Genomic DNA, 25,619 nt, shown 5'->3' with positions numbered 1-25,619 from the left:
TTTTAGTTGGCCTCTCCTCCTCTCTCCTTGAAGCTTCCATTTGTTGTCATGGTTTGTCTGTTTCTCAGGCTCTGACCTGGCATTGTCTCTGTCTCCTGGCCCAGTAGTTTTTGGTGTCAAGTATCATTTTTCTTATGAATCAACACTTGGCATAGCTCTGGGAACACAACTGGGCATTCTGGGAACGTTTTCCCTCTCCATGGCCCAGAGCAAGGGAGCAGGTATTGTATAAATGATGGGACCAGAACTTGAAAATATAACAAGTCATGACACAAAACACAATTGATAAGATTAGCAATAATATAAGATATAAAATGTGACACCTGATGAGCCAGGATATAGATATTGTGTCCAACATCTTTTGGGGAAACACCATCCTCTCCGCCCTCATCCTCCCCATGGTCACATTCCAGTCCTTGGTTATAGGCATTCTTCATCACATCCACCTATCAAAAAAAACCAAAAAAACAAAAAACAAAAAACAAATAGGAACAATATTTGAAATGCTACAAACAACAAGCATTTTACATTGTTTATGAGGTATAATTAAAAACTGGAACACTTCCTAAGACTTGAAAAGCATAAAAGAACTATAAATGAGAATGACCTTGGTAACCACCTTCATTTAAATGAATATGAAAGTATTTTCCTACAATATTGTATACTTCCTTGAAAAGTCTTCCTTTGATGTGTGAATGTTCACAATGCCAAAGTTCCCATGAATTAGGACACTCCGGAACCCTGATAACCATCCATTATATACTCAGTGCCCACTGGGTAACAGGGACAAGTGAAGCTGGACATTGTCCACTGCACTGAGGACCCAACAGTGGGTATAACACAGTATGTACCCCCCACTGGGTATAATACAGTATGTACCCTCCTCTAGGAGCTCACTGTCCCGTGAGAGAGTCAGCACATCAAGAGGTGAATGAAAAAGTTCTACAACAGCAGTAAGTGTGAGACACTAAGTGAAAACAGAGCAGGGGCATGAACTCAGGCAAGAGACTGATGGTGAGTCACATGAGATAAAGGTGTAGGCAGAGAAGAGAGTATTTTCAAAGCTCTTGTACAGTGCTATTGTTGAATGAACACATAACTCATTGCCCCATTCAACCATAAGAGTAGAGAATATCTTGCTTCTCTTAACCCCCTGCCTTACAGATATGAGACTCTCTATAAATATGTGTTAAATAAAATTACTTCTTACATTTATCTTTATTAGCCCTCCTCAACACCATTCCTGACTCTGAAAGAGAGAGCAAAAGACTGCCTTCAATAAAACTCCCCATAGTACCAACAGCGGTGCTCCTAAGACTGGGACTTAGTCATGTGACCACCAAGTGATGTGGGTTTGAGAATGTTTGCAATGTTGTTAAAACCCAGTGCTTTCAAGGCAAATAAAAAAAAAGAGAGAGAGCGAGAGACAGAGACAGAGACAAACCAAGAAACAGACTCTTAACTATAGAGACTAAACTGATGGTTACCAGAAGGGAGGTGGGGATGGGGATGGGGTAAAATAGGTGATGGGGATGAAGGAGTGCTCTTGTTGTGACAAGTCCTGGGTGATATATGGAATTGTTGAATTACTATATTGTGCACCTGAGACTAATAGAACACTGTGTTTTAATTACACTGGAATTAAAATTAAAGAAAAAGAAACTCAGTGCTTTTAAAGCATGCTGATATTACTTCCTAATTTCCATGTACCTGAGGAGGAAAATATAACTTTTACAATAAGAAGACACACTAACGATCTCTGCAGAATTCCCATCAAGTCTTCATATAGTTTCCTTTAGGCCAAGCATGGCACAACATTTCACTGATAGAAACAAGTTCAAAAGGAATTGGTCTTATTTTTATTGTTCAGAAAGAGGTATAAATAAAATTTTTGAGGAGTACAAACATTTTTTAGACACTTTTCTCCTATATTCCAATACACAAACTAAAGCACACTTATTTTTTTTTTTTCTGGCAAAAAAAGAATTTTCACATAGTATAACAGATGTGACAATCTGATTAGGAAAAGTGCTTAGAGAAGATAAAACCAATGAAGTAAGGACTCAAATCACACAGGCTTTGCCATGATGGGGCCTCCTGAGTCACCTGCAAAGGTAAGCTGTGATGTGCCATTATGCCCTGGTGAGGTAGTGGAAGCCACTAGAAAAAGCCACCTTTTCCCTGACATGCATACTGCAAATTCATCCCTTTTAGGATGAACATTATTAATACAGTTTCAAAAGTTTTCTTGGGGTATCTGGGTGACTCAGTGGGTTAAGCCTCTGCCTTCAGCTCAGGTCGTGATCTCGGGGTCCTGGGATCGAGCCCCACATCGGGTTCTCTGCTTGGTGGGGAGCCTGCTTCCCCACACTCCCCCACCTGCCTCTCTGCCTACCTGGGATCTCTCTCTCTCTGTGTCAAATAAATAAATAAAATATTTTTTTAAAAAAAGTTTTCTTACCAGTTCCCTGGGTCTCATGTTAAAAAGAATTCTTTCCGCGTTCTCGCTGTCATGTCTGCTTTCCATAATGGCCAGCAAAAGCTTAGACGCATTGTTCTAGAGATACAGATTGAGTTAATGCACATGCAAAGCCTATTTCATGGATTAACTATCCCTGTTTGTTTTAATTGATATTACCAGGACCATTTTTTTAAAAAACAAACAAACACAACTTTAAATTGCTAATTTCATTTGGCTAGTTCATATTTTAATATAGAAGGTTTTATTCCATTGTCAACACAAAATAAAAAAAATGAGTCATGAGAGTTGTATTCCAAAGAATATTTTAAATATTGGTGAAAGGCTGTTTTCAATACAAAATCAAAACCTTATATATAATGCTTTAAAATATACTATTTTCCATCACCATTTTCTAAATAGACATTGTCTTGATGCCATTTTACAAGATGGTAATGTGAAGCAGTATCAATGATGTACTTTACAGAAATGGTATATCATTTAAAGAACTTAGCACAATTGCTTTTTGTGCAAAACATGAATATGTATTAGCATATCAAAATTTTTAATAAATATGAGCAATAATTACTGAGTATTAATCTATAAAATTTTAAATTCATGAGTTAGATGTAAAAATAAGAATTTACTGGTAATAATTTACTGGTCTCACTATTTGGCAGTAATATGCAGCATGTTTACCATCTGTGTTATAGAAAAACAATATTTTCTTTTGTTTAATAGAGGCTAAAAATAGTCTATATTGTCTTTGATGTTTCCAGTTCTTTTATAAGCATATATTCTCAAACATTTAACCTGTAGATACCATTAATATTTCTGATAAAGTTGATTTATAATCCAAAGAATTATACAAAGTCTTATCACACAAAGCACAATATCCTCAACATTTGGAAAGATGTTTCTTTACACTGTTTTCAATAGCACTGCCCCAGAATTATGGCAAACTGTGAAATGATAAAAAGTTACCTGGGACATATTTCTACAGTGTTTTTGCAATATTTATGTAGATAAAAATCTCAAGTGCCACACACAATCTTTGATAGGAGCACAAGAAAAGTAACATTTAATGTCTTTAAGATGTTTCTCAGTGACTCAAAATTAACATCCTGTAGGATAAAAACTTGAATTGAATCAGCTGTCTGATATATGTAGACATTCATCACAAAAATTGTGTTAAATTTGTACAAATTAACTTGACTGAGTAGCTTAGTACCAAATTCTATCCAACTATTTTGTTCTTTTAGGACTGCAGCCTAAAGATTATCTTTAAAACTAATATTAGAAGCAATGATGTCTGGTGATGATGGTAACAATGTCATAGACCCATCCTGAAAAAAAAAATTAGTATTTTGTAAGGGAAGTGGCATTATTTTTTTATGGTTCATTTTCAATTTTTGCAGATTTGCATCAATCCTAAAATCCATTTTTGTAATGTAGCATCCTATACAAACAACATACCTAAAATAACAAGGCTCCACGATTAGTGGAGTACTCAGAGTAATCTGAACTGACCCCACAGAACTCAAAGCTCAAACCTTGGCAACACGAACAGTATTCTCTAATGAACCTCATTTAGGAGGCCCAATACATAATAGCTTAAAAATACATCCAATTTTAGAATACCAGTGGCGATACAATTTTTTTCCAACCAATCTTTTTACACTATCTTCAAAGAATAGAAATCTTGTAAATGACCTCAAATCTGAATCAAATTGAAAGTACAAGAACCTATATACACTAAGAAATCAAATGTGTGCGTTGGTGTTAATAGAAGATTTTCTTCCAAAGGAAGCCAGAGACCTTTAAAAAAAAAAAAAACCTATTTACAAATTCAAAACTTTGCAGTCACAGGTTAGTCATGAAATGTAAATTAAAAGTTAAAGAACAAGACATATGCATGAAAAAATGCATAAGACTTCACAATAAATGAATATGCAGAGTTAAATATACTTAAAATTTTAAATGAAAGTATAAATGATTAAACAATTAAATTTAAGGATGAATGATACAAAATAAACCTTAATTTAGCATTTTTTAATATGATTTACTCTTTGATGTTACAGAGATCTTATAATTAAAAGCATTCTACCCATGGAAGCCTCCTAAAATCTGGCAATATATATTATTCTGTTTTAAAAGCGTTGTTCTCATATTGGCCATTATATACAGAGCTTCACAGATTGTTGGGAAAGGCACACATGCCTTGTTCTTTAAGTAGAAGACTATATTTTAAATATTTCAAGTCAAGTCCATTTACCTGGTATGTTATATATACCTTGATTTAACCAACATCACATTTCAAAAACATATACATAAATAGTGATTAGTAACAAATGAAATTTTAAATAGTTTTTTTTCAAAAAAGCATTTTCATTAAATAGCTAAAACTATCTACATACTCTCAAGTAATACCCCATCATTTAGTTTTTTACATATGTTTGGATTTGTAAATAATCTGTATGCCTACACTTGTTTTTTTTTTTTTTTTTTTTTTAATACTTTGTTTTAAATGGATGAATCACAGGGCACCTGGGTGGCTCACTCAGTCAGCTAAGGATCTGACTCTTGGGTTCAGCTCAGGGCATAATCTTAAGGTTGTGGGATCAAGCCCTGTGCCCCACTCTGCACTTAGTAGCGAGTCTGCTTGTGATTCTCTTCTTCTGCCTCAGCCCCTCCCCCTTTCAAATCAATCAATCAATCACTCAGTATTTTTCTCCATTAAGTTATACCAAATAAAAATGAGATTTAAAGGTAGTTTTTAGGCCAATAAAGGTTTTAAAGAGCCAAAGGCCAAGGCTTCTATGTGTTGTTTCTTTATGAATTGTGATTAAAGATGAATTTAAGGGGAAATAAACATTTTTCTAGTAACTCAGCTGAAGCTGTCTGTCATATAGGACGAGGCTGGCTTCACTAATAAAAACATAATGCTCATGGGGAAAAGGACACAAATTCAATCGACATAAGGATCACCTTAGTTCTATTCTATGAACAGAAAGACTCAAGGCTTATACATATTGCCAATGAAAACAGTAAAAAAATAAAAATTCACCTTGTCTATGAAAAGAAACATTTGCTTATTAGGAGCCCCTAGCACAATCTTCACATAAAAGAGACATATGTGCATTCCATTACATATCTAATCTACATTTAGAAACAAGATCTACACTTCTATTCTCTCTGGCCATAAATTTACTGATACAAAATTTAATTAAATTGTATTTGCTAGGGGCGCCTGGGTGGTTCAGTCGGTTACGTGCCCAATTCATGCTTTTGGCTCAATTCATGACCTCAGGGTCCTGAGATTGAGCCCCCACACAAGCTCCATGCTCAGCGCAGAGTTTACTTAAGATTCTCTCTCTGTGTCCCTCTGCACCCCCACCCCCACTCATGCATGTGTACTCTCTCTCCCTCAAAAAAAAAAAAAAAATTTGTTCTGATACTGGACGGACCTATCTTTACAGAAAAATTATATTTAACCGTTTTTTCTTTTTTACCTCTTTAACACTAAACACAGTAATGTGATCTTTATTAATTCATCTGTATTGAATATCATGCCTTTGAGTTTGGGATTTATTTATATAGCTTCTTGTGTATATTCATTTGTCTATTTCCATTTAAAGAAAAAGTTGAAGAAATTTTTTTAAATGTCATTTTCTTCCTAGGCTCTGATAAATGGAACTACTGGGAAGTATGCACACAGCTTAAGTTAAAGCAGCTTCTCCAAGGGAGTGTAAACACTGCTAATAGTATTTGACCAAAAACCACAATTCTTATGTAAAAGAAACCAGCTTTTTGAGAGAAGAGAGCCATGACACTAAAATGCAGCCCTTCTTTTACATGGTCTAATTCATTGTGACTTGCTAGATAGGATTCTGTAGTCTAGATGAATTAAAAATATATGGTATAATGAATGTTTAACACATTTTTTCTTCTGTATAATAAAAAGTATACAATAAAAACAAAGAGAAATAGTGAAACAAAGTGGCTACTTAAAAGAACTTTCAGTAAAGGACCCTTGACTGATACTACCTCAAAGCTTATTGGACTTTTGTTAGGGATTTAGTGCACATTGTACTTTCACTCTCCCTTTCTGTCAATTCATTAGCTGAACAAATGATAATACCTGGGTTTTTACAAGAGCTACTAGAGGATTCAGAGCCAATTCTGAAATGAAGTTTTATATAGAAAATGTCACCCCCACCATCCAAATAGTGGATTTAGTCTACCTTTAGTTGGAGCACCAGATCCATTCGATATTTACCCAGAGGGTTTATGTCATTTAGGATCAAAGCAATGATGATATCAATCCCATTTGATTCATGAGTAGCAATACACGTCTGGAAAACAAAATGTTTACGAACAACGTTTTACTTACAACATAAAAGTGCTAGACATCATCTGACATAAAAGAACAGTCACCTTAGTGACTTTTAAAACAGAATTAAGATTTAACTTTGAGATTAAGTCAAGGGTTTAAATTTGACTTATTCTTTCATACTAAATCTTTTAATTGATTAGTATTGATTAAATGGCTTTGAATGCAGGACACTGAAAGAGACAATGTGTGTAAATAGAGATTTTTAAAATGAACCATTTTTTATAGAATTTCAAAGAACTTCAAAACTGAAGTTAAATATTCTTTCAGACAACAAATTCTAATATACCCGCCAATAGAAAAGTTAGTGTCTTAAATTCAGAATTTTAAGATCTGATCTCTCCTGGCTAAGAGAATATTCCCCTTTAGGAAAGGAGTGTCCACGTGGTATGTTTGTGGTATGTCAATGTCATTGGCACTGATAGGGCTTATCAGTTCAGCTGCTACTTAATATTGAGTGAGAAGCACATGATGCCACTGCACTTCTGGGGGCAGCAGACAAGGAAGACAGGAGCCTTCTATTATTTTGGGGACATCTGTCTGGTATGGTGGTGGAAGACAAGTTCTGCAGAGTCTTTCAACCTGAGTGATTTATAGAAGGACCTGACTTGGGAAAAGTTTATAAAACATCCTGAGAGATAAGCAGTATTTTGAAGGCTAGGGTCTATTGTGCTAGGATCCTGAACTTAATGCAATGGATAGAACTTGAGCATCAGAAACCTGTGGGTTGGAATTTGTGGAACCACACATTACGATGCAGCAGCCAGTATCAATGGATCCAAAAAATGGAAACCAGGTGAGTTAAAAGAGAAAGAGTAAACTCAACGTAATTCTGAAATAACCATTATCTTTCAGAATGGGCTTCATTTTTCCCTTTGCACAAAGAATTTTTTACTCCCCTGACACAAAGGAAAGGTGTCTTCCATCCATCTTCCACATTTCCTGAGGTTCTTCTAATTATTAAGATACTTGCTAGACTTAGAGGGAATCAATTTGCAGATCATTTCTGGAATTTTCTGGTAACCATCTTTTCTCCCACATATTTTCAGAAGTTGGGGTTCAAATAAACTATATTTTTAGAGTATGAGGGATTCGTGTTTATTATCATTATTTATTACTATTGGTTTTTTTATTATTAGGTTTGTACTTTTAGAGCTTAGTTTAGTAAATTAATTTTAAAACTCAATTTCATCTTTTTATAAGACCAAAAGTGGGGAATACGTGCTTAATAAAATAGATATACATGTTTTTTCCAACAACAAAACCAAGTTTCCAAATTTGTATATTTTTCCTCAACTTTCCACAGTTAAGTTTCTTTGTATCATTACCCTAGGAGACTGAAATATAATCCAGGAAAACCTCAGGTAAAATCTGTTACCTCCTTTACTGGGTAATATGCACATTACAGAGGGGGGCAGTATCCTCACAACAAATTCTTTACATCAATAAATGTTGAGTTTTTATTCTACATACCTAGGCATGCATATGTGTGTACCTGTTTATACGTGTGTGTGCATATTTCATAATTTGCAATAGAAAAGCAGCCTGTTCCCCCCCCCACACTTCTTTTCTATGTTATGCACCGATGTTCAGTCTTGATGGCTTCTTTAAGATTTATATCCAGAGATGTATACCACTCGAAAACTCTTTTCTTCCAGGCTGAATCCATGCTCGCAATGATAGCCCCATAACACTTAAGTGTTTGTGAACAGTCAATTAACAAACTCTCAGGTGACTACCCGCTCTTGACTAGCTCAAGTGTCTTATCTTCTATGCCCTCAAGTGTCCTGTCTTCTATGTCCTTGATGTCCAAGAAAATGGAATCAGGCAAACCTTCTGGAAGAGAGGTAAAATTTTACCCTTGAAAACGTAATGTAGTCAAAAGAGCACTCTACTTAGACCCAATCAAAAGTCCTGAGTTTTAAGTATGGCTCTATAATATACTGATTCTCTCACTCCGAGGCTGTGGAACATCACTTCATCTCTGGGTCAGAACATATTCTTCCACAAAATGGGAGCAATAAGACCTATTTTGTAATGTTCATAGGTTTACTGCGAGTCTAAAGGAGACTAATATATATATGACACACCACAATGGAGTGGTAGAAGCCAAAAGGAGTGTGTTTCACAAATCCTGAGAGTCACTAAAGATGAAAACTGAGCAACGGTGAAGAAACACATTTCACTCTTTTCGGTAGGTCTGATTTATATCTGGAACATTTTCATGGGAATTTTCTTTTATGATAAAATTAAATAAAAATAGGGCATAGTATTTACTAGTCCAGAATTCAGTCTTTGTATGTTTCGTGAGAAGAGTAAAAATATCTGGCAAAGCAAGAAAGATCTTTTACATGTGGACAAAGCTTGGCTCCTTCACCAGTTTGATCCTTTTGCTAATTAGTCATGAATACTTCTGCGTGAAGAACTGCTTTCACGGTTACCTGATTTTCATGGCATGGGCCCTGGCAATATTCCGTCAAGCTCTCCAGAGTCTGGTTGACCAGTACTACATTCTTCTCATTGATGTAGAGACCCAACAGGCCCAGGCCACCCGTGGTACTTCCACAGATGCAGTCCAAAAACTGAAGGGTCTCACAGACGAGGTTATAATTTGTTTTGTTGTTTTGATTCCTCAAAAAGTTCTGAAAGCAAAAGAAAATATACCTGAGGAGTTAAAAGAAATCACTGTGCTAATTGCTTTCAGCTCTCTCACTATGTGTGTTTTTCTGACTCAAAAATATCCCCAAGGCAATGTGGAATAGAATTGCTCTTTATAAGAAAGTGTTCACATTTATTAAATTTCCCTTAGGTTTAAGAAAAAAGCATCCAGTTTTTTCGTCAAGAATCTAAATTTATCAGTATAGTTCATAACAATGTCATTACCTCAAAACTATACAGAGAAGGCAAAAAATAAATAATAGGAAAAGGAGAAAGAAAAAAGAAGCTAGAAAGAAGTTCATCAGGGAGAGAAGCAATTTTCAAGTAAATGATCCCTCACAACCAGTACCGCTTCAAACAATAAATGATACAACCATTGTGGAGGGCAACTTAGAAGCCCCTATTAAAATATTCAGTTAACATACAGTTCTGATTCCTAAGTTATTTATATATATATGTATACACACACACATATGTGCATATATATATGCAATATATAACATCTCTCTCTATATATGATGCACACACATGACTACAAAAAGATTTACTGCACACTTCTTATAATAGCAAAAACTGGAAACCATATCTACCTGTCATAATGTGACCAATTTAACAAATACCAGTATATCCAAACATTAGAATATTGCAAAGCTATAAAAATGAGGTAATTCAGTATGTACTAATCTAAACAAAATCTAGTAATAAGGTGTATTACTAAATGGAAAGTAACATCACATAATCTGAGGAACATTACATAATCTGAGTTTTTAAAAAGATTTTACATTTACAGATTAATATGCTTCTATGTGCATAAAAGTACCTGGAAGGAAGTATAATCTGCTAAGAGTAATTTCTTTGGATGAGTAAATCTAGTGAAAGGTAAGCAGAGAGGGGAAACGTTTATTTTTATCTATTACTTATTTTTATTAATTGAATTTATTATTTAATTTACTTATTTGAATTTATTTCCACCACTTACTTTTTTTTTAGGTTTTTTTTTTTAAGATTTTATTTATTTATTTGACACAGAGAGAGAGAGAGAGAGAGAGAGAACACAAGCAGGGGGAGTGGGAGAGGGAGAAGGCAGGACCAATCCCAGGATGCTGGGATCATGACCTGACCAAAGGCAGATGCTAAACTGACTGAGCCACCCAGGTGCCTTCCAATTTTTTATTATGGCAAAATACACATTAAATGTACCTTCTCAAACATCTTTAAGTGTACCACTCAGTGGTATTACATAAATTCTTAACACTGAACTACCATCACCATCATCCGATTCTAGAACTCTTCATCTTATAAAACTAAAACTCTATACCAATTAACAACTCTTCATTCTTCCCTCTCTCCCCCTGGCAACCACTACTCTACTTTCCGTCTCTCTCTCATTCTGACTACTTTAAGTATGTCATATAAATCGAATCACACAGTATTTGTCTTTTTGTGACTAACTCATTTCACTTGAGGCATAATGTCTCATGGGTCATCCATGTTGTAGCACATGGCATATTTTCCTTCCTTTGTGAGGCTCAATACTATTCCATTGTATGCATATACCACATTTTGTAGATCCATCTGTCAATGGACACTGGGTTCCTTCTACATAATAGCTATTGTGAATGATTCTACTACCTAGTCTATTAAAACAAAAGTATTTTAAAGATTTCATTTTACTTATTTGAGAGGGAGAGAAGGAGAGCGAACAAGTCGGGGGGAGTCGCAGAGGGGGACAGGGAGAGAGACGGGGAAAGAATCTCAAGCAGACTCCCCACTGAGTGTGGAGCCCGATGTGGGGCTCCATCTCACAACCCTGAGATCCCCACCCCAGCTAAAACCAAGAGTTGGCTGCTTAACTCAGTCACCTGAGAGCCTCAAAACTATTTTATAGGAGCATTTCCCAAATTGTTTGATCCCATACTCCTATTAGAAAAATATTTTTATCAGATACTATCCACCTATCTCCTACATGGACAGACCACACGGACCAGGATGAGCAGGTGGGTGCATTTCCAGTGTCCTCCTTCCAGAAGTAATACTTCTGGCCTTTGCCTGCCGCAGCTCTGTAGCAGCCCCCTCCTCATTGTGATGGGGTAGTCCACAAAACCCATGGTTTCTACCATTCACGACGTCCTGAGCTTCTTATGTCCTTAGAGGATATTTAATTCCATTTGTATTAACCTACCATCTCTTACCAACTCAGAATACCTGCACTCTAGGTTCTAGCTAGAGAACACAGCTTCAAACTCTGCTCTCCCTCATCCTGGATATGAGCTCTTACAGACGATTTCACCTCCCATATCGTTAAGCCATGGTGACGTAAGCAGCACGCAAATAATGCAAAAAACAAAAGCCCGAAATTCCTGGGTACTCCTCAGTCCAGCTGTTTGACAAAGAAAAATGTACCAAAGAAGATGTAAGACCGGGACTATATTCATCTACAAAGGTATCGACCTTTACTGTCCTAAAACATACACTTCTATATTAACTGTTTCTAATAGAGATGTAGAAACAGAGTCTGTATCTCACGCAAGATATATGAATTGAGCTGGAAATGATGAAAGCGCCTGTAGCTATAAAACCATGAAAGGCAGGGGAGCCTGGGTGGCTCAGTTGATCAAATATCTGACTCTCGGGTTCAGCTCAGGTCATGATCTGAAGGTCTTGAGATGGAGCCCTACAGCAGGCTCGGCGCTTAGCAAGAGTCCTTGGGATTCTCTCTTTCTCCCTCTGCCCCACCCCCTCTTCTCAAAAATATAAATCAATCAATCTATCTATCTATCTTTAAAAAAAATTTTAAAACTATGAAAGGGGTACGCCTGGGTGGCTCAGTGGGTTAAGCCTCTGCCTTTGGCTCAGGTCATGATCTCTGGGTCCTGGGATCGAGCCTCCCCTTGGACTCTCTGCTCAGCAGGGAGCCTGCTTCCCCTTCTCTCTCTTCCTGCTGCTCTGCCTCCTTGTGATCTCTCTCTCTCTCTCTCTCTGTGTCAAAAAATAAACTAAATCTTTAAAAAAACAAAACAAAACAAAACAAAAAACCCACAAAACTCTGAAAGGTATAGATGAGGCAAATGTGACCTTCCTCAACAAATACCAGAACACTAGGATTCAATGACCCTAACTGAGGCTAAAAAGATAGGAGTTGAGGCTGCAATGGACGATCATACACAAGCCTGATTTTTTTTTTCACGCATAAAGGAGTTTTCTCCGCATTTTTCTTCACTTAGATGCAAATGTTTCTTCCCAACTCAGAAGAGCACTATCGGTTTTATTTTCTCTTCTAAAGGACCCGTTAGTTTTATTTGAACGTAGTTACCTACAGTCACAGGCTGTCTTCTCAGCTTTTACACAAACTAGAACAAGTACCTGCAGTTCCCGGTTGTGATTCTCACACAGCAGCTGAAGGAACCGCAGTATGGGCTGCATGATGGCAATCGCAGGGCTCATCGTGACTTCCTCCGCAGACTTTTCCTCAGCGTTTCCCGCTTCCGATCCTGCACACATAATGTCTATTTCTGGATCCATTTCCCTTCGGTAGGCACAGTATGCTTTGGATGTCGCCGAAGAAGCTTCTGTTAATTGCCCTTTCATTCCCTCTTTCAAAAGTAATGATGAATCTCTTACTGAAATCAAACAGTACTCTTATTTATTTCTGAAGGAACTTCCTTTTGCTAATTAAAACACAAGATAACCAGTTCCCAAATTCTTAACCCACCAAGCCACCCAGAAACCCTTGTAATTTCTACTCTTAAAGTTTGGACTTCACCAATGCTCCAAAGGTTTGGGCAACTGGCTCTTTACTGTGCACTCCACTATAAAGCCAACATTTTCATGTCACTAGTTACTTTGCTCTGATAATCCCTTGTTTGAGTTTGGTCCTGCACAGCTGTTTCAAGGTCAACCCTGTGGCCATGATAATTTAAGAATGGAGCTCCACACATGGAACCACAGTTGGGACAGTGAGACCAAGGTAAGTGCGATGACAAAGATCAACAAGACTTAGAAGTTGTGTGCCCTCCTGTTCTCTCTATACCCCCAAGTACTCAAATATTTCTTTACCTCTCATTCGTGGACCAGATGTCATCAATTCATTGTCATCATCCCTTTTTTTGTTACCTAAGTCTATGGTATTAACTGTCACTGTTGATCTTATCTCTTTCTGGGCAGCCTTCATTCGGTCATAGAGAACTTTAAAGAATTTTTCTGACTTTTTTTGTTCGTGCAACTGCTGGTAGAAGGAATACTGTAAGAAAACATATTTTAAGATATTAATACCCAAGGGGAGAAAAAGAGTGCTTGCATGCTTGAAATAAACATAAACATCACGGATGAAAGCACACATTTAATGTGCTGCCCATTATTATTTCATAAATTAGCAGCTTTTTCCAGTCTCCTGTACTATTTAGCATACACTAATAATAGCTTGTATTTGCTTAGCACTTTCCACTAAAATCCAATATATTTTCGTGTTATTTCATTCATCCTTGCTGAATATTTTATTTGAAAAATTTACAAGGGCATTGTAAGAAGTTGATCCAAAGAGTTCTCTGATTTTTTTTTTACATTACTATAAACTCATGTCTCGATTCAACACGTATTTATTGAATGCCTACTATGTGCCCAGGCCCTGGCTACTACTAGGGATAGAGCAAAAAGGAAAATCTACCACAATCCCTGCCCTCTGAGTCTGTCACCTAGAGTAGAAAATAGCCACAAATCCAATAAGCTTCCTGTTTCGGTAAATGTGAGTTTACTCAGAGTTACAAAGAGTTATTTTTCTCTTTATCTAAATTACAGTACATTTAATTTAGAATGTGTTACCATGGCAGCCTCACTCACAGGAACCCACTGATAGATACGCACTAAGTTTTTTCGGTACTTCATTAGCTACATTGCTTTGCATGGGGTCTAGGACAAGCCTGCCATAAAATGTATAAAATGGATTCTGCTCGAAGAGTGAATAATGATACAGAAAGGATTCCACACCAAAATGATGATAAAGTATATCACAGTGAGGCAGAAATACTGAACCTTGAAAATACCTGCCAAATTCCTGTCTGCTTAGTGACTTATGGACATGTCCAGAAGAGGTAGGTGATGGGAAAGGTGATACACTCCAGAGAAGATGGAAGTTGTACTGGGTGGGGAAACTGTACATTACCAATATGAAAATCATGGGATAGGCACAATAGATACAATAGAAATAAAGTAAAAAAAAAAACCTAATAAAGATAATAATTCTAATAACTGTACTGACTGTACTGATTAAAAGACAGTTATGTAACCTTGATGAGAGACAGTGTGAAGAAAACATGTGAAAAACAATGACTCCTAAATCCAGTACAATGAACCATAATCCAATAAATGTAAACAGACAGTTTTGGTTTGTGTGCTTCCTATACATAGGCTTTGCTAAAAGAATGTCAGGAACCATGACCCAGAGGTCCTGGGACTTGCAGATAAATTCTAATGACATCAGGTCTTGAAATGGATGCGTGTCCTGCAATTTTCAATATGGGTAATGTATGAGTACAGAGCAATTTATGAAGCCTTAGGAGTCGGATTCATACCTACAAGGGGAAGCTCTAAGCAGGAGGCTAGCAACCCCTCAAGAAAGCAGGGCAAAAAGCCACAGTAACCATAGCAACAACAGTGAAACAGTGAAGCTGGTTCTGTTAATTCAAAGGATAAATGCAGCACTTACAGACCTCTCCAGGCCCACAAATTAAGCTGATGCTTATACCCTAATATTTCCAATATAGTCGGGTTAGAAGGTGAGAAAGGAGATTCCAATATATTAATGAGGAAGTTACAGGAACTTTGTGGCTCAATTAAAACAAAGTTTTATAATTTATTTAGTGCCTTGAAATACATTATCTCATTGGTACTTTCAGTACAACTGTGGGGTAAACAATAAGCATTTTTATTTCCATTTTACAGATCAAATGATAAAGTTTACTAAATGACTTGCCCAACATTACGTAAACTAGTAAGTGGTAAAGCTAGGATTTAAATCTAGATTCTCTGAGTCTAAATCATTAAATTTATTAAAGTAACCTCTTAAGCTAAAAAATAACAGGTTACTTACACAGACCCCCATCTTTTGAAAACCAGGGCGTTACAAAGCTGAACGGTATGACTTTAATAAAGATAAAAAGCAACGTTTTATATAAATGTGTTTATAATCTCAACAGGCAGCATACGGATTTCTCTGGTGAAAGAGATGGTTTTTGATTAGGAAACTGCTTTCACAGGCTTCAGAGTATAAGGGGAAACTCTGAGGTTTTTTCAGGAACCAACAGTGATGGGTCAACAATCTGTATGACAGAGGAATGACTTTCCCCCCAAGAAGGATGGGGGACCAGAAGAGGGGAGCAGAGAAGGAAAATGAAGGGAGGAACTGGAGAGATGGTATAAGCCTAGGGCACCGGTGCAGGGTGAATCAGCCAGCGAAATCTCCCAGGCGTCAGGAAGTAAAATGTTATTTCAGAAAAGAGATGTTTAGGGGCACCTGGGTGGCTCAGTGGGTTAAGCCGCTGCCTTCGGCTCAGGTCATGATCCCAGGGTCCTGGGATCGAGTCCCCACATCGGGCTCTCTGCTCAGCAGGGAGCCTGCTTCCCTCTCTCTCTCTGCCTGCCTCTCTGTCTACTTGTAATCTCTGTCTGTCAAATAAACAAATAAAATCTTAAAAAAAAGAAAAGAAAAGAAAAGAGATGTTTAGAGTGCCTCAGAGCACAGACCCTGGAGCCAGACTGCACGGGTTTGAGTCCTGAGTCTATCTGTCACTAGTCACGTGAGCTCAGTAAGGAGCTCAGACTGTCTCAGATTCTTCTCTGGTAAGGTGAGTTAACACATGTTACCTCATCAGTTGTCGCGAGCATTAACCAAGTCAGTGCATGGAAAGCACAAAGCACAGTGCCTGGTATGTAGCAGGCATTGCTTTCAATAGTGTCATGAAAAATATAAACTGGCTTATGTAGCTTGGGTGGTATAAATTAAAGAAGGGAATCAGATTCCTACAGAAGTAGGGCGGTCAAACATTAGTGCCTAAGGGCCCTGTGAGAATGTAACACCCACCCCACCACCTTCCACCCCCACCTCTCTCTACACCTCCCTCCCCCTGCCCCTGGGGATCGGCAGGAGTCTTGAGGAGGAGTGGGTTTTAGAATGCTCAAGGGCAAGTAATAGGAGTTAGGCTGACCTCGGTTAGACCTTCCAGAGACATAGCTGCTATGTGAGTTATATAAAGTGATGTAGAAAACTGACAAACTTAAATAGGGGTGGCTAGTAAATGACATTGTTAGAACCCGTCTTTAAACAAGGCTTTCACATACAAAAATAATTTAATGCTATTTCATCAACAAATATTTGCTGAATGGTGATAAAGCACATAGCTAGAAGAACTAGGACATGATCCACTTTGAAAAAGATGAAATTTAGCTAGAGAGGCAAAATGTCATTCAAATAACAAAACAAAGTAGCATAGGCAGAGTGCCAAATGGATATTAAGGAAACAAATGTATGGGAGCTCAGATAAAGGAGTGGTTGTCAAGGCTCAAGCCAGATGGAGAAGACTTTGTGAAGGGGTTAGAATCTGATTCAAACCATTCATTCATACAGCCATCACTCCTAAACATTTATTGGGCCAAACATGGTGTCAGACGCATGGGACACAAAGAAGACCAGCATGTGGTTTCAATTGTTAAGGATTCATAATTTGCTAGACCAAGCCTGACACATCCATGAAAAGGCAGAAATGCCACTGAAGAAGACCTCTGCAGGATACAGCAGGGGCATGCGACAACTAGTAGACAATTCTGCCGAGTGGGACATGGGATCAGAAAAGCCTTCCAAGGGAACTTCATGAGTTGGGTCCTCCTAGAGGAGAAAGCAACGTGAGAAATAGCATGATACATATGAGGAACTAGGAAGAGCTCAGTGTAGCTGGTGCACAAGAGAGAGGACGGAGGAGGGAGGAGGTGGAATAAGGAAGGAAAATATGAAGAGTGAAGAGATGAAATCATGAAAGATCTTATGGACTGTGTTAGGGAGTTTTGGCCTTTATAGGGCAACTGACTGACTTTAAGCAGGAGAATAACATGTGTTTTTGGAGAGGTATCTTTTGGAGGCAGAGTGGAGAATGATTTGGGGAAGTGAAAAACCAGGATCAGGGATACCTCCCAGAAGACCTAGATAAAATAAGAAAAGATAAGAGGGTTGGCTATGAAGAGGTTGAAAGCAGACTATGGATATAAGAGTTGTGAACAGGGCAGAATCACCACAGAATGGCCTTCAATGAGATGCTCAGGAAGGTAGTGAGGGTGAGTTAGATGAGGTCAAGGTGGGCTTTCAGCTTCCAGCCAGATATCTGGGTGGATGGACCACCAATCACTGAGGGAGGCAAAGTAAAACCAGGAGTGGGTGAATGGAGAACAACAGTGGATTCAGTTTGGGACACACTGAGGTGAAGGTACTAATGGGACGTCCCATTAGTAATGGGACGTCCCATGAAACGTTCTGGAAGATAGCTGGATGTAGAGTCTAGAAGTGCATCAAGTGGGTGGAGAAAATCATCAGCATTGAATGAAAGTTAAAGATGCAGAAATGAATGAGGTCAGGCTGAAGGAACAAGCAAAATAAACAGAGATCCCAAAGAAATGTGAGAGATGTCAGGATTCAAGAGTTAAATAGATCAAGAGGAGCTTTCACAGAAGGCTAAGAAGAAATGGCCGAAGGTAAAATGAGAAGAGAATGGTGTCCCAAGAACTAAGTTGAAAATCAGAGAGTGAGACAAACCAAGAGAGACTCTGAACTCCGGGAAATAAACAGGGTTTCACAGGGGAGGGGGTGAGGGATGGGGTAGCCAGGTGATGGGTATTAAGGAGGGCACGTGTTATGATGAGCACTGGGTGTTACACACGACTGATGAATCATTGAACACTACATCAAAAACTAATGGTATAATATATTTTGTCTAACTGAATATAACAATTATTTTTAAAATGGGGAAAAAAAAGATTTCAAAGACAAAAAAATAAGTAACCAGTGATAACTGCCACAGAAACACCATGTGATAAAAAGACTGAAAGGTATTTGGGCTCTAAAGGGAGGCAGGGACCTTGTCAGGAATTTGAAAGTGGAACAGGCAGTTTCTGGCAGAAGCTGGTTTATTCCACAGTGATATGAGGACATAAATAAACATAAACGTGTAGGTAGGGTCCAAGATGATCTCATCTGATGACCCTCTCTGTGGTCCAGTAACAGGAATCTAGAAAGCACTTTAACTACATCTCTCTATAAAGAGATCAAAAACAAAAAAAATCCTTCACTACCCTCTGAATAATCTACCTCTCATATTATGTAGTTGCCTAGACAATTTCTTTAGAACGTCCCCACTGGATATCTGGTTGTAGACAAGAGCCGTTCCAAGAAAACCCACACAAATCCCTCCACCACCCACTTCCCCAACTTCCCTCAGAGCAATCTGTATTGTAGCTTCAATATCACAAGAATTTTCATGATGTTTTGCAACTCTGCAGGATCAGTGTCTGGGACTTGTTTTCTGGTCACTGTGACATCTGCTGTGCCTGACACCTTTCCTCGTAAAGGCCCCGCTCCTGGATCTAGCGAAATTCCTGTTGTCCATTGCCTTTACTGGATTAATAAAGGAACTCTCTTAGTTTTCAGATAGATACGGCTGCTATTTGCCCTGAATAAGAAAAGTGGATTCTGAAATTTCCAGCGAGTTACAAGCTAAGTTTCCTTCTCCAACCAAGACAAACGCAGAAAGGGCAGGTGAGCAAGCGGTGGGACTAGAAGCAAGGTGGGTGTTCTGTGGAAATTCTCCCCAGCTCTGCTCTCAGGCCCCCCTTCTCAGGGTGTTCTGCCTTTGGGAGTGGCAGAGCCCAGGGGCACTTGGTAGGCGTTTACAGGTGCCTTCTGGAAATGGTGATGATGCCTGCATGTGGAATAGATGAATGGCTGCTTTTAACTGCAAAGAAATGTTCCTTCTCTCTCCAGATCACTGAAAATTCACTCACTCCGAGGTATCTGGTTAATAAGCACTGGGAGATTTGGGGCATCAAGTAAAGCTGTTGTTCTCAACTTCTGAAAAAAGTAAATGGGAGGGGCTGTGCTGGGAGGGCTGTTCGATAGCACTGAAATCCATTACAAAGCCAAAGATGGTGTGAGGCATTTATGTATTTATTTATTTTTACGTTTAATTCTTAGGTTAGTCAAAATGTTGTTTTTATCAGTTGAAAATAGACCTAAAATTTCCCTAAACAAATCAGAATTTCTGGTATAATGTCAGAAAGGAAGCTTCTAAGGAATGTTCTGCTTCACTGAATAATTTGTGAAGGTCTGTAGTTTCTATGGTAAATCAAATACATTTATAAGGAAAATGTAACACAAGGTTGTTGGGTTGTTGGGTGGTTTTTTTTTGTTTGTTTGTTTGTTTTTTTCAGATAGTCATGAGAAGTCAAAAGCAAAAATATATCACGTTCCTTGGTTCCTAGGACAAGTAAATAAGAGATACAAATAACCAATAATGCTCATCATAATAAAAAGATACCTGAGTCTGTGTATTTCCTCCTTCGAGCAAGGCAATGCCAAGTAAAATGCCTTCCGAAAAAATCCTGTCATTTTTGGTGTTCACTATAACATCAATGACAAGTTCAGATGCACCTTCTTTATCCAGCAGACACTGAATATCTGACATTGATATCCCCATCTTATCTGAATCTTGTCCAGAAAAGCTCCCTGTGATTAGGAAAATGGAAAAAAAAAAAACAAACCCTTAATTTTCAGACATTATTCACACATAAGGTTTTGAAATTCTTAGACCTTAAGAATATTATTTATCCTTGGAATTTTTTCTCTTCAGCATTAAATATAATAGAATCTAGGGGATTTTTTTAAAATGTCAAAAGTTTGCAAAAACATAGCTTTCTATTCAATGTATGACACCTGTAATTAACTCCATGTGTTTTTTCTTAATAATAAATACTTCAGAAAAAGAAAACTAGCCTTATTTTTGTCCTTAATTTACATACTTATGTAAGTAAAACTTGGGTAAAACTTACGTAGTTTACTGTTTTCCAGAGTCAAAGAGCAAAATTAGATATTCAAACCAATTGTGTTTTGAATGCAAATTTTTGTACAATGGCTTTTAAGAGTATTTTTTGAGTGAATTTTTTGTTTTGTTCTATTTTCAGTAAAATGCTAGCATAACCCCAGTGTGAACACATATGACCAGAATCTCAGAATGATGAGAAAATAACTGGTCTTACCTGCCCCTTGTGCAGATTTGCAGTAGGTCCCAGAGAGGTGTCCATTCGGACCAACTCCATAGTCTCCTTTAAAGTAGCGATTCAGGAGTATTTTTCTTAATGTGTTACCCTAAAACAAAGGATAAGAAAAGGTGTTTCTTACTGTTCTTTCTTTCTAATGGAAAGGGGAAGTATCAGTACATCAAAATGCCACTTAAAATGCATTTTACCAATGATGGCGAGACGTGGAAAAATTAATTTTATACAGCATGATATTTTCTGAGACAGACATTTGCAAATGTTTCCCAAGAAAATAATAGTGATTTTGCTTCTCCCAGAAATGTCAACAAAATGTACTGGGAAAATCACAATAGGTTGTACTAGGAAAATTTACGTACTATAAATTCAAGATTGCCTCAGAAGCTGAGGATCTTAGTGTTGTTAAGGGTATTTGTGATGCCCAGGGAAATAAAGATCAAAACTACAATGAGAGACCACCTCATACCAGTCAGGATGGCTAAAATTAACAAGTCAAGATTTGTTCATTATTAAGCAGTGTAAGAGGGTTTTCTTTTCTCTGCATCCTTGCCAACATTTGTTGTTTCTTGACTTGTTAAGAGATAGGAAAATGGTGGGTATACAGCAGATGCTCCAAAAATTACGCTTGATAGGACAGTGAATTGTACTTAAATTCCAAAAGCTTCATTCAGAAGATGATGGGTAAAAGACAGCGTATTCCTTTCTAAAACATGTAATTCAAATACTCCTAAGTCTTCAATCTTATCCTGGTTAAAAGACATTTTAAAAATACTATACTTTGCAATATTGTTGCTTGACATACATAAGAAATACAGATAACTCCAAATCTTCCATTTTATTGGTTCTTGTTATTTTAATAGATGAGAGTGATTTTAAGGTATTATTTAAAGACTGCTTTTAATAACAAAATTAACACAGCAACTACTGAGGCGTAGTCCCATCTTGCGGGTAAGGACCCCAGAGCCCAAGAGCTCAGGTAACTAGACATGGCTCATTCAGCTAGCAGGTGGTAGAGCAAGACCCTAACTCAGGGCTCCACTGCGTCCCGCACTGCGCTCCACACCCCTGCCCAGGCACAACTGTTGCTGGCATGGCGCCATGACACGTGGCCCTCACTGCTCTTTCTCTCATGCTGTGGTCATAATTCCCTTTCAAGCCCTGAGATTTTATCCTCAGTTCTCTTGTTGTGCTGCTCTCCTCATCCTCCCTCTCCCCATCAGCAATTTTATTTATCTGATCCCTGCTTGCACACCCCCTTCTGTGGACTGGCTGCCAAATGTCTTTGCTCCAGCTCAACCCAGCTCTCCTATGCGTCCCATCCTGTTTCCACTTAGATTGCCTTATCTTCATCTGGAGGTTCTACTGGCACCTCAAACTCAATTTTTCACAACAGAATGGTCTCCTCTACTTTTTTCCATTGTTCTCTTTGTCTTGAAGTGTAATTAACAGACTGTGTTATATTAGTTTCAGGGGTACAACATAGGTGATTCAAGGATTTTATACATTACTCAGTGCTCATCAAGAGTAGTGTCCTCTTCATCCCCTTCAGCTGTTTCACCCGCCTCCCCAGCCACCTTCCCTCCGGCAACAACAAGTTTGCTCTCTGTATTTAAGGGTCTGTTTCTTTGTTTGTCTCTGTTTTCCTTTGCTTGTTCATTTGTTTTGTTTCTTAAATTCCAGATATGTGTCTTTCTCTGACTTATTTCATTTAGCATTACACTCTCTAGATCCATCCATGTTGTTCAAATGGCATGATCTCATTCTATTTTGTGATTTAGTAATATTTCATTGTATATATAAATACCACATCTTCTTTATCCATTCATCTATCCATGGACACTTGGTGCTTCCATATCTTGGCTATTGTAAATAATACTGTAATAAACATAGGGGTACACGTAACTTTGTTTTCATTGGGTAAATATCCACTAGTACAATTACTGGATCATATGATACTTTTCCTTTTATCTTTTCAGGAACCTCCATACTGCTTTCCACAGGGACTACACCCATTTGCATTCCTACCAACAGTGCACAAGAATTCCTTTTTCTCCACATACTTGCCAACACTTATTGTTTCTTGTGCTTATGATTTTAGCCATTCTGACAAGTGTAAAGTGATATCTCATTGTGGTTTGAATTTGCATTTCTCTGATGAGTAGTGCAATCTACAGATTTAATGCAATTCCTATCAAAATACCAACATTTTTTTTTCACAGAACTAAAACAAATAATCCTAAAATCTGCATAGAACCACAAGAGACCCCAAATAGCAAAAGCAATCTTGAGAAAGGAGAATAGAGCTGGAGGTATCATACTCTTCGATTTCAAGGTATACTACAAAGCTGTAGTAATCAAAACAATATGGTACTGGCCTCAAAACAGACACATAGGTCAACAGAAGAGGATTGAGACTCCAGAAATAAAACCACACTTATACAGTCAATTAATCTATGACAAAGGAGGCAAGAATATGCAATGAACAAAGGACAGTTTCTTCAACAAATGGTGTTGAGAAAACTGAACAGCTACATGCAAAAGAATGAAATCGGACCACTCTTATACTATACACAAAAATAAACTCAAAACACATTTAAGATCTAAATGTGAGACCTGAAACCATAACACTCCTAGAAAAAAAAATAGGCAGTAATTCCTTTGATATTAGCCATAGAAACATTTTTCTAGATACATCTCCTCAGGCAAGAGAAAAAAAAAAAGTGAAATCACCTATTGGAACTATTGCGGAAGAAAAGGCTCTTGTACAGCAAAGGAAACCATCAACAAAACAAAAAGGCAAACCACTGATTGGGAGAGGATATTTGCAAATGATATATCCAACTAAGGGTTAATATCCAAACTTAAGAAAGAACTTACACAACTCAACATCAAAACAAATGAACAAACAAACCAATCAAAAAATGGGCAGAGGACCTAAATAGACAGTTTTCCAAAGAAGACATACAGATGGCCAACAGACACATGAAAAGATGCTCAACATCACTGAGAGGGCTCATCTACTACCCCCTCATCTTGACAATGATTTCTGAAATCCTACTTATTCTATCTTTTCGACTGTAGCTTCATATAGTGTCTTCACACAGATTTTTTCAAAAAGATTTTATTTATTTATTTGAGAGAGAGACAGTGAGAGAGACCATGAGAGAAGAGAAGGTCAGAGGGAAAAGCAGACTCCCCATGGAGCTGGGAGCCCCATGTGGGACTTGCTAAAGGCAGTTGCTTAACCAACTGAGCCACCCAGGTGCCCTCTTCACACAAATTTTAACCAAACAGAACAATGTGATGATCTCTCAACCACAGTTTTCTATCTTTCTGCTTTGCTCACATATCCTATTCTCTGCCTGAAAAGCTTTCCTTCTGTTTTACTTATGGACATGTCCTATCCCCCCATCTTTATTCTACATATATTCATGAGGTACTCACTGTGTCTTAGGCACTATTCTAAGTGAATAAGATATAACTTGCCCCTCAAAGTGTTAACGATAAAGTCACTTCCATAATAGGCACATATATATGGCCCTAGGGAAGCACACAAAAGAAAACAGTTGACTTTGAAGAGGCTTTACATGCGTATCTCCCCTACTAACCATATGATCATCAGAGCAAAGCTGTCCTATACACAACAAATATGCCCTAAATGTCACAGTACCAAGAATTGAAATAGAAACTTAGAGTGTCTGGGGCTCTTATCCTTATAGTGACTTCAATTTACTGATGATTAAGTTTTTAGAACACAGACAGTTAGTATTACTCCCTACTTCCTGTATTCTTCTTTCAAGACATTTTCATGTAGTGCTATAGTGAGTGAAAGTAATGGCCAGTCTTGAAAGAAATAGAAAATCTAGAGAATACATAAGAAAAAAAGTATCTCTCTTTTTCTTTTTTCTTTTAAGAGTAAGCTTTTTGAGTTGAATTATTTTCATCAAGGCAAAAATGATCCTTCCAAATGGGGAGGGAAAACAAAATAAAACATTTCTTTGAAGTCAAATGGGCTTTTGCTTTGGATCTTATTATAGCTCTAAGAGATGCTCTAAGAGAACTTTTAGTACCACAAACTACAGAGTTGAAGTTGTAAGTTGGGGGGAGAAATTTGAGAATATTTTCACTTAAGTAGTAAATTTCTATAACGGGTAGCTCAGTTTGTTCTACTAATCATGCTTCTCATCTCTACGGACCGATGTATTGCTTCTCATTCGAACCCTGTAAGACACAATTTGCCCAGCTACAATAAAGCTGAAAAACATGAAAAAAATCCAGGTCTGTTTTTCTTAAAATTGCACAAGTCCATGTCACCATCTAGAAGAGAACCTACTGTGAGCAGAACCCTGGGTCCTTGCCAACTAGCTCCCTTTTCATACTATATAAGGGAGTCTTTTAACCAGATTTCTCTAAGGACCCAACCAAGAGATAAAAACAATAGTGTGTCTTTTTTAAAAAGGAGAAGGATAAATAGAGAGCTGCATTTTATCCTTTGTTTTTAAAAATGCCTGCCCTATAAGGGGCATTTATATTGCTGGAAAAATAAAGCTGTTCAAAACCAACCATAGAGTAGAAGAGTGTCACATCAAATTAAAATAAGCATCAAATTTGCTATTATTTCTAAATTTTCTTTGGACAGATAAAATAAAATCACAGGTGTTTATCAGATTTATAAACATCAAAATCAAATGAGAAATTTGATTTTTTAAAAATTATTTTTCTTACCCAATTCCAGCTTTGCCAGAAGCATATATTTTCTAACTCTGTAATATAAAGAATGCCATAGAAAGAAGGAAGGATTTC

General features: G+C 37.5%; 1 protein-coding gene across 2 annotated transcripts in view; it reads right to left on the bottom strand.

Annotated features, from left to right (window-relative positions):
* The window catches only part of ITPR2 (inositol 1,4,5-trisphosphate receptor type 2), a 494,143-nt gene that overhangs the window by 142,940 nt on the left and 325,584 nt on the right, over window positions 1-25,619 (bottom strand). For both annotated transcript variants that reach the window (XM_082738458.1, XM_082738459.1), the window contains 8 exons: window positions 20,799-20,907; window positions 20,081-20,268; window positions 13,566-13,749; window positions 12,873-13,129; window positions 9,293-9,493; window positions 6,703-6,813; window positions 2,462-2,557; window positions 324-446 (listed from right to left, as the gene is read on the bottom strand). In XM_082738458.1, coding sequence (XP_082594584.1) covers window positions 324-446; window positions 2,462-2,557; window positions 6,703-6,813; window positions 9,293-9,493; window positions 12,873-13,129; window positions 13,566-13,749; window positions 20,081-20,268; window positions 20,799-20,907 — 1,269 coding nt within the window. The remainder of the gene's footprint in view (window positions 1-323; window positions 447-2,461; window positions 2,558-6,702; window positions 6,814-9,292; window positions 9,494-12,872; window positions 13,130-13,565; window positions 13,750-20,080; window positions 20,269-20,798; window positions 20,908-25,619) is intronic.

Source organism: Mustela nivalis (genome assembly GCF_964662115.1).
Source record: "Mustela nivalis genome assembly, chromosome: 7".
In the NCBI taxonomy this organism is placed as follows: domain Eukaryota; kingdom Metazoa; phylum Chordata; class Mammalia; order Carnivora; family Mustelidae; genus Mustela; species Mustela nivalis.
This window is presented reverse-complemented; position numbering and strand designations above follow the sequence as displayed.